Below are 10,000 nucleotides of genomic sequence, written 5' to 3' on the forward strand. Positions count from 1 at the left end.
CTGATCTCTCTCTCTCTCTAACTCACACACTGATTTCTCTCTCTCTAACTCACACACTGATCTGCAGCGCTGGACTGTCTGATGACATCACAGGGCTGTCCCAGAGCAAACATGACACGCTCTGCTCTCGTATGGAGACGGTTGACACACACACACACACACACACACACACACAGAGAGAGAGAGAGAGAGAGAGAGAGAGAGAGAGAGACAGTGTTTGACAGTGTCCTCCTCCACTTTTGTGTTTAAATGCAGCAGACATGCAGTCTGAAATGTAAGTTTGATTTTAATGCCACATTCACAGAACACACATTACAACCTCTAGCTATTGCTTATCAACCATCAGAAATCAGAGACTAAAGACAGACTTTACAGACGAGCACAAAAAGAAAACTAAGAATCTTCAGCTCATTTCAGAGATCATTGTGATAAAAGACTAGCCTGGGTTTCCCCATGCTGCCTTACGCGATTTTATTCACGCTGCTTGGCAGCCTGGACACCATGGACCAGATTTTCCCCTCAAAAAGGGAACCAATCACAGAACGGGGAGGGAGCAGCAAGACGATGATGACGTCTGTGCGACACACCGAAGCAGTTTGTTTATATCTATGGATCAAACATGGCATCAGACGCGAAGTTACCTTTCGATGCAGCCTTAGAGAGTGTTCTAAGTAGTTTAGAACGCAAGTTTATTTCGTCTTCTTCTTCGTCGAATATCTGTCGCTCTACATACGTCATCTGGTATAATTGAAACGATTGTCTATGAGCTACGTGCAGGCGCATTTGATAGACATTCGTATCGCCCAATAAACGGCTCTGGGCATTCGTAAACCACGCCTCAAATACGAGAAAATGAAAATGTGGTTCCCAGACCACGTCTCAATGAGAAAGAGGTCTGACGTTAGCCAGGCTAATAAAAGACCCTAACCATAACCCTTTCCCTGCTACTACGGCTGAAACACGTCTCCGTACGAGAGTGAGTAAACACTGATGCTAGCATGTTGAGTTAGTTGCGTACGCGCATTCACTAATTCACTAACGGGCAGACAAACTTGCTGCCAAGAGCAGAGAGTCCAGACAGCTTTGATGAGCTCTCAAACACTTCGATCACATCAAGCCTCCGACCGACAACCGCAACTCCACTCACACCAGATAAAACACATCTCAGACCGACGGCCATCAGAGCCGACACAGTGATCCTCAGACGCCCTGAACAGCCAATGCTTCATCATCTCATGGCTCACTTTCAGCTCTGAGTCGGGACAGTGAGATGGGTGACATGTACGTCACATCCAATTCAAGACCATTTCACAGATTCTCAGAGATCAAATGATCAGCAGCTTATGTTGCATCTTATGTGTTACATAATCATGTACTTCATGGGACAAAACTGATCTGAAAGGATGATTTCCCTGACGAACAGACATCATTAGGACATTTAGACCTTTAGGCTTTCCAGGACTTTGATGGTCATGTTGCGAAACAATCCCTCGCATCATCAAATGAGCTCAAAGTATGTTTATGAACCTAATGGCTCAACACTGATGCCTCGTCTCAGTCTCTCTTCTAGTGATGAGCTCCACCGCTTCATATTCCTGGCCTATTTTAGTCCCACGAAGCAGCAGCATTGCAGTGGTTTAGATGTGTGTGTTCCTGGTGGTCTGGTCTCTGCTCGTTAGAGCTAGTGGATGTTGTGTGAAACGCCCGATGTGGTGTGTGTCAGGAGATCTGTGAAGACGAGGGATCTAAACAAGTATCTGAACTGTTGAGCGAGTCACAACATTAACGAGCCAGTAGAACCAACGTTTAAAGACACACAAACATTTCTGCAGGACAAGGTAAAGAGAGAGACATGTTCTACAGATTGGGTTGTTTTGTGAAACCTTTTCAGACAATTGTTAGATTTTGCTGTATTTGGCCGAGTGGCCGTTAGGGTGGCTCGCAATCTATTAGAGTTCTCTAATACATAAAATAAGTAAGCTTTTACTGGAAAGAATTTACTGAAGGTAGTAGTGTAGCACAGTTCTTTAGCAGCGATGTTAGCATGTCGGCCTTCAAAGAATCTTAACCCAGAGTTACAGAACTTTATACACACAAGACAAAAGTGCTACATACAACGGAAACAGCAATGTTGTTTCTTTGTCATTCACACCCATCAGTTTCTATTGGCCATAGGTCTGTGTGTGCCATTCTGTTCACACTTTACACACAGTCACAATTTAAATGCATCTGACTAAAGATGACTGAAAATACACATAATCCTTCATAGACAAACTTCTTTAGCCGTCACTGCTTTTTTTGGCATCCTTAGTTGCACTACAAATTGCACAAACGTACTGTTGTGACTGAGTACAATCACCACACAAACACACACAGAAGAGGCGTGTGCTTCATTCATCAGAGGCGAACAGCGTTAGTCAGAGTCCTACACAACCCGACGCTCGTTCTCCAGCCCACGCCACGCTTCACACACACACATCACAAACAGAGGCACAGCACGTTTGTTTGGTCACCGATGCAGAACAAAGAGCTTAGGTTGTTTATCCTGAAAATGCATCAATCCTCCATCATCTCTGATGTAATTAGCAGACATGATAACAACATGCCCAACACTAACACTCGCAGAGAAGCATCTTCAAAACGTGATCGACGCGATCTAGTGCTACGCTTTATTTGGAACGGGAATCTACATGAAGATTGAACACAAACACAGGAAGACGCAACAAAACCGAACTTGTTTAAGTGTTATTGTAATTTCCATGCTGCGGTTTTGAAACGCTAAGGCTCATCTCTCACCGTCTCTGTAAGACCTCATCTATAATTCAGTGTGCTAAATCAAGGCGTTATGCTGGGATAAAATGAGCTACTGTACGCATTAAAAGTGCTGAGAACACGAAACAATCCAACAGACACAACAGATAAAGTCACAACACGTTTGAATGATCTGTGTGTCACAATCGTCCAGATACGTACTCACAGCTCCTCCAGTTTTGCAAAAATATATATATGACAGTAAACTGTATATATCTTCACAATCCCTCAATGGCAGCTGGAGAGTCAGACAGCACATAATGCTGATGTTAGACTGTTCCCCAACAGACGCCCAAGACGATAATCAGTGTATCTCACATCTCCTGTTATCAGTTACAATACCAAAAATAAACAGCTCCTTTAGTAGCGCTAAGTGCTAGACTCACATTAGCAAAAACAGTTTGTCATACAAATGCAACAAAAACGTCCTTAAAATCTGTTTAATTTGACTAGATTCTACCAAATGACCGATGAATTTGTGCTAAAATACTTAAATACAGTTTGATTGGACACAGACTTGACAGCAACAAGTAGAAATATGGGAAGCGTGTGTCCTCCATTCAAAGTTTAAATGCCGTTTATTTGTCTATTCTATCTTTCTACAACTGTATAATTGGTTGTATTTTATCATTTGTATGTATATCATGGTTTTTACTCTGTTGAGGATCACGATAAGACATGGGTTGTCTTACCTGTGGGAATGTGGTCGAACGCTGACGGCTTCAAAATCTCCACAGTCTGATCCATCTGAGAGTCTGAGACAAAACGACAGAAACAGAGCATGATTCAGTGGCAAAACAATCTATTTTCACCGTCACATGGAGGAAATACATGTTTTGCAAGCAACACATAAATCATAAATGTTTCACATTTTCAGTAGATGTTCAACCAGTGGAGAAAGAGTTTTCTACCTCTCTAACATTCAGATATTTCAGCTTTTACCTGAAAACACACAGCTGTTGGTGTTTATTGTTCGTTAAACTTAAACTGGTCATTGTTTATTAAACTGTTCTTCTGAAAAAGTGAGCCAATCGCGTAGGTTTTTAAAGTACGGAGGCCTTTAAAGTCAGACGTTACAAGTGAAGACTACAAGTAAAGGGGTCCATTGATGGCAGCTGAGCGGCAGTGTGGTAAATAACAGTGTAAATGAGGAGTAAAGCAGCAGATGGTAATTACAGAGAACATGAAAAGGCTTTTCACTTCTTCACAGCAGCCCAACACAGCAAGACCCGGCTATAAATAACCCCTGAGAGAGAGAGAGAGAGAGAGAGAGAGGGAGGCATGGAGGGAGGGAAGTCTTCAGTATGCAAGCAGACACAGACTAACATTCTCCTTCAACACAACTCCCTGAGCTGAGTGGGTGTTCAATCTCAGTTAAATATCTGGTCATTTTTACCAGCGATCATTGGCATGATATTTACCAGCTCATCATCCTTGGTTCCTTTGTAACCCAAGAGCAGAAGCACTGACTTTCCCCAGGGCTGCGAATCCTTCACAAACTTCTATTCTTGGTACATTTCCAAGGACTAAGACAACCCCTGTAAACTGCTTTGATGTTCATCTAATTAGGCCTCATCGCAGCCGTGCATCAGGGAATTCTGTTTATATGCGAGCGTCTATTTTTAGAAGGACAGGTGTAGCTTCATCTCAGATCCGCTGTGTCTCCACATCCATGAGGGATGAGCCCGAGTGTGTTTGCTTTTTGGCAATCAGTACGGTTCAGAACAACAGGGAGGGTGATGAACTGTAATAGTTAGGCTTAGCAGAGAGTTCAATGTTAGTATTCACATGAAACAACAAGACATGTTAGCATTTACAACATAAAACGGCCGAATGAACATTAGGGTTATGACATGCATATGATTTTAGTGCATTACAAAAGGCTAAACATCTTTTAATTTTTTTTTAACACACAGAATTTCCAGTCAACCTGATGGTCAATGGAGGAAACTGAAAAGCTATGAGGGAATCAGAAGTGATAGTCGACAAACATCTTCGGTCCGTCCAAACAATGAGCAAAGACTTCTTCTGTGTCAGTAAGTACAGATAGGGATCCACCACGATACACAACTTCATATAATAATTAATCTGAGGAGAGATGATATGTGGGGCTGAGGGGAGCCTAAGCTACAATAATCTAAGGTTTAAAAAAAGGGTTAGCACATTATTCCACAATTAGAATATTTTCACTTCATATGGATCAAGAGTTGCCACTCTGTTCCAAAAGCCCATACAGACAAAAACACTTGTGGACTAGTGATTTGCATTGGAAATGCAATGTATGAGGAACACACACAGCCTGAAATTCATACGTGAAACTAATATGCTGTGGTTATTTAAACCAATATGACTAAACGTATCACTTTGCATGCCAATGTGTTGGACTACTACCTTGATAAGAGAGCTGTGGTTACGCATCACCCCATACAGCAACAGGCATGAAACCTGAGTTCAGTTTCATAGAGCAAAGCACCTTCAGAAAACCACAAGACAATAAAACTGCATGTCAGCCTTGTTGTAGTCATGAAAATGACGGCGCAACGGAGCCGAGTTTAACTAAGTGGCATGCAAAAAGGCCATTCCCAACGCAAACATTCGGCCAACATCTTTTAGACCAAAGGCTTTGACTGAAACATTAAGCTGAGCGCTGATGTTCGCTGGCAGGGAAAGAGTTGAAGGTGTCCTGATGCTGTGGTTATGGTGGATTAGTTTGTCCCCAAGTGAAGTGATACTGAAGTGACAAACACACACACACACACACACCACCCCAGCACTGAAACACAGGCAAGTCTTCATCTACGCCACTCTGTCAGCCGGTGACCACGGGGAGAAGCGACCCAAAGGAACAGAGATCACGAAAGCCTCCAGACTAACAGTCAGACTGTGTTCTGTGTTAGGGTTTTAGTTTAGCTAAAGAGTTTTTCAGACTAGTTTACAGACTAGAGACAACAGGTCTAGATTAAAAAAAAGCTAAAGAACCCTACGAGCTGAACTTGTCACTTGCCACTGTCGCCTTTTCCCCCCTTTGTTGCCATTGGCTTGGCTTGCTTAGTTGGGGACATTAAATGTAATATTCAACAATAATATTGATCTGCCTGCATTGACACTATAATATGCAAACTGAACTGAGCTGGACGATGACATCAAGGTTTACTCCAGAGCGGCTATATATATATATATATAAATTAACTAAATTAATAACTTTTTTTAAAACAAAAATGAAACATCACTGAACTTACTTAAGCTGGACTGTGACGCTATTTTCTTCTGGAAACAAACTTTGTTGCATTATTTTCCTGTTATCTCTGTAAAGCTGCTTTGATTATTTTGAAAAGCGCTGTATAAATAAATCTGCTGTAGGTCTCTCGGTCTCTCTCTCACTCTCTCTCAAACATACTCCCTCATACCTAAATCACTGCAGTTATAACGCAACATCCATTGCTACTCTATTCAACAGTAAGACTGGCTGAGTTAAAAGGTAAACAAATATTTAATTTGACTTGAACTCAATCGCATGCATTTTCAGGCTAGAATGAGAGAGTAAAACACAGTGGCCCTCATTTATCAAAAGTGCGTACACCAAATTTCCAGCGTACACCCAAAACCACGGTGACTTTGAGATTGATCAATATGGATGTTGGCGTACGGCACGCTCAAATCCTACGCCAGCTCAGGAGGTGGTGTACATGTACGTTTTGAGTTAGTGCGGAAATGCGCAGAAAAACAATTCCTAACACCACAAAACACACTGACAAACTAAAAGATATGATATATTATGACCCACTGTAAAAAAACAACAACATAGTAATTATAAACTTCAGTGTTTATTTTTGTGCAACATGGACTTCAATGTTTAATTTGTGTGACTTTACCAAAGCATTTGATTTATAGGCATATGTATTCCTTCAGTTGCGAGCCTGTGCAGGGTTAGGCCCGGCAGGTGCGCACGGACTGGGTTCAGTAATGAAGGCTTTCAATGACCAAAAAATAATTCAGACTGACAAAATAATAAAAATGACATTCTTCTTCTTTTAAATAATAATAATAATAATACAAATAATAATAATAACAACATTCTTCTTCTAAATAACAATAAGCGTCATTAATAATAAAAATAATAATATTACAAATTGTCATGCAATTATTAATGTGAATGAATGGTACTCCACATCACATCATCATCATCACTATTGTACACCCCAATACATGTGACGTGATACAACATTAAATGCTAATTGTTTCAAAACACGTGCTGTAAAATAATGCATTGTGATAGGTCATTTGCTCATCCAAGTTTCTCTTCTTTGCCGTCTTCCGTGTGTCCATGGCGTAAAACGAGGGCGTGGGGGAGCGGAGACTTGAATATATAGGGGCGTGTTATTCTAATGACGCTCGTTTTCAGCCGCGGCATTTATCAAGCGCAGGTATTGCGTACACCTGGATTTCAGAGGTACGCACAGCTTCATAAATCAGGCGGTGAGAAGAGTGTAAGCATAATCTTACGCCAACATATACGCCCGTTTCTACGCAAGAATGATAAATGAGGGCCAATGTCTCAGATAAGCTTGTTTAAATTTTGGTAAATGCTTCAGGTCTGACAGAGCACTTCGGAGAGCAGAAAGAAGTGGCCAACATCCATTCATCCATTCATCCATTCATCCACTGGAGCAGCTCCACATTTCTATAATCAAAGATGCCACAGAGTCGTTAGTTGCAGGCAAAACAACATTCTCAAGCCTGTTATGAACGGGAGTTCTTGCTATACCATTTTGTAGAGGCCAATTCATTTGGTAAAAGTTTTGCTCTATTAATGTACGCCAATAAGAAGATATTGCTCTTGAAAAAAATGAGACCGGAATAAATTGTTTATGTGATGTATGTTGCTTTGATTATATATGACAGGCTTAAAAAGATGCTGGAAAAAGTCATGGCAGTGACATTAATGGAGGTGATATATGACTAGATCCTATTCCTAACTGATCTGGGTCGGATCCTGATTTAGCATCTGTGCTGTTCACTTTCCTTCAGTTTCCTGGTCTACTAATGAGACGGATGAGCATTTCCTCAGCCACAGAACAGGAGAGAGTAACAATGTCCAGCAGGTCTAAAGATACCATCATAACTCTTCCTCTCATAGCGCAGGATTCTGGATTTTTTGCTTTGTTTCAAACAGCGAATCTGAACAGACAACTAAACAAAGTAACATGTAATCTACTAGAGTTTCTGACACAGTGTTAATTGTTAATTGCTCCGGTCTATTTTGAATGAATGATTCAAAGACTCTATTTTGATATTCCTCTATCACTACCTTAGAAATCAGTGTTTATACAATGCAAGAACATTTTAGAATGAATTTACAGTATTTCCCGGCTACTAGTCGTCGTACTGTCAAAATAATTGATGCAGCATCTCCTATTCTGTAATGCGCGCGCAGCCACTGAGCCACTGAGCCACTGAGCCACTGAGCCACTGAGCCATTGAGCCACTGAGAGGCATGAAAACACTGAAAAATGAAAGGACTTCTGAATGTGGCAATTAGGCAAAATTGGGAACATGCCGAATCATCACTTTAATTAGACGCAATATCATTAGGATCTTTACATCAGTGTCCGGAATGCCCACAGACAAATGCCTGCGATGTCAAAGGTGGGATAGCAGTGACGGGTCCTGTGTGGACTGGGATCGGATGTTGGCAGAACATCCAGTATCTCTCTCACCCCGCTGGCTTGCTGCGCTCTTTTGTTTGTCTGGGCCGATTGCAATTAAAATCAGCAAGCTTCCGTGCGTGACCTGAGACTCCGGCGCTGGGAACAGATGTGAGACGGAGCAGGAGTCAGATGGAGGGATTGGGGGATTAGCGAGCGTCTGGAGGGACAGAAACAATCGGCACATTTGTTTGTCCGACGCACGTGCAGAATCCATGATCTATAAATATCCCTTAGTTGAGCTACTGGAGTGATGCTTAGATAAATATAAACAGATGAGAAAGAGGGATAAAGAGGGATAAAGAGGGATAAAGAGGGACAGGACTGATAAAACCGGACAATCAGAGCGCTGCAGTTACGCCTGTCCGATTTCGTCAGCTCACGACGCTGGGGAATCCTGATGGGAATTTTCAACTTCAACGTTTATTTATTTATATATATATCGCATTTAAAAACAAAAGCTCTAAATCCAGATCGGAATTTATCCAGAATATCCTTCTCTGATAGAAAAAGGGTTATTTGAGAAAGAACAACCTTCATATAATTTCATATAAAAAAGGTAATTTGGTAGCTCTGGTAAGAAACCACTGCTGGTTTAAGACCGGGTGGAACAACACTAACCCTTAATTCCTTGATTAAAGAACTATTCCCAATAGATAGCCCATGATTTCAAACAGATCTTTTAAAAATCGAGGAGGAATGGGATCCAGTGGAGTAGCTGTGTTTAACTATATCCGCTAGGACTGGAAGAGAGACCAGATCAAATATACCAGAACTTGGCCTGGGAACAATAATAGTAGAAGCACAATATCTTCTCTAATCAGTTCAATCTTCCTTATAAAAAAGGGGTTTATTGTGCTAAATAAAACTTTTGGGCAGTGAGCAGTTCTACTTATTAAATCAGAAAAATCTTTGGTTCTAGCAGCTTTAACTGCGTTCTGGTATTTACTGAGACTATCCTTTAACATTTCATAAGAAACCTGCAATTTGTCTCTTTTCCGTCTGCGTTCAGCTTTCCTTCAGGCCTGTGTTTCACTGTTATAGCATGAGCTTTAGGCCTTTTAATTCTGAGAGGAGCAACATCATTCATAACATCCAAACATCCAGAATTAAAAACAACAGTGAACTCCTCTGTGTCTAAAGAGTCCAAGAAACCTCCATGACAGAAGAAACTGGGCTTTTTTGATCTCTCCATTCCCTTTCCAAGTGTTGCTGGTCCTGTTCCAGTATTTCTTTCACTTTTCTTCTACGCACCTTGTTGATGTGAAGTCACACCAGAACAACTACACAACATTTTTGTGTTTGACCGCAATAGACACTGGCCTTTATAACATTAAATCTCTGAAATAAAACTACAACAGTGTTCCTGTAGTGAAACTGTGTGAGATCACAACACTCACAGCACAGGTGGGAACAGCGGATGATCTGAGCCGTGTTTGATGGAAATCCCATTACATCATTAAACGAATCCTGGATTACTGACG

General features: G+C 41.3%; 1 protein-coding gene across 1 annotated transcript in view; it reads right to left on the minus strand.

Annotated features, from left to right (window-relative positions):
- Positions 1-10,000, minus strand: part of LOC311301039 (histone deacetylase 4-like) — a 45,626-nt gene that overhangs the window by 30,750 nt on the left and 4,876 nt on the right. Inside the window, exon 3 of the mRNA XM_084425867.1 lies at positions 3,504-3,566. Within this exon, the coding sequence (XP_084281993.1) occupies positions 3,504-3,566 (63 nt within the window). The remainder of the gene's footprint in view (positions 1-3,503; positions 3,567-10,000) is intronic.

The sequence above is a fragment of the Rutilus rutilus genome, assembly GCF_951802725.1.
Source record: "Rutilus rutilus genome assembly, chromosome: 12".
NCBI classification, from domain to species: domain Eukaryota; kingdom Metazoa; phylum Chordata; class Actinopteri; order Cypriniformes; family Leuciscidae; genus Rutilus; species Rutilus rutilus.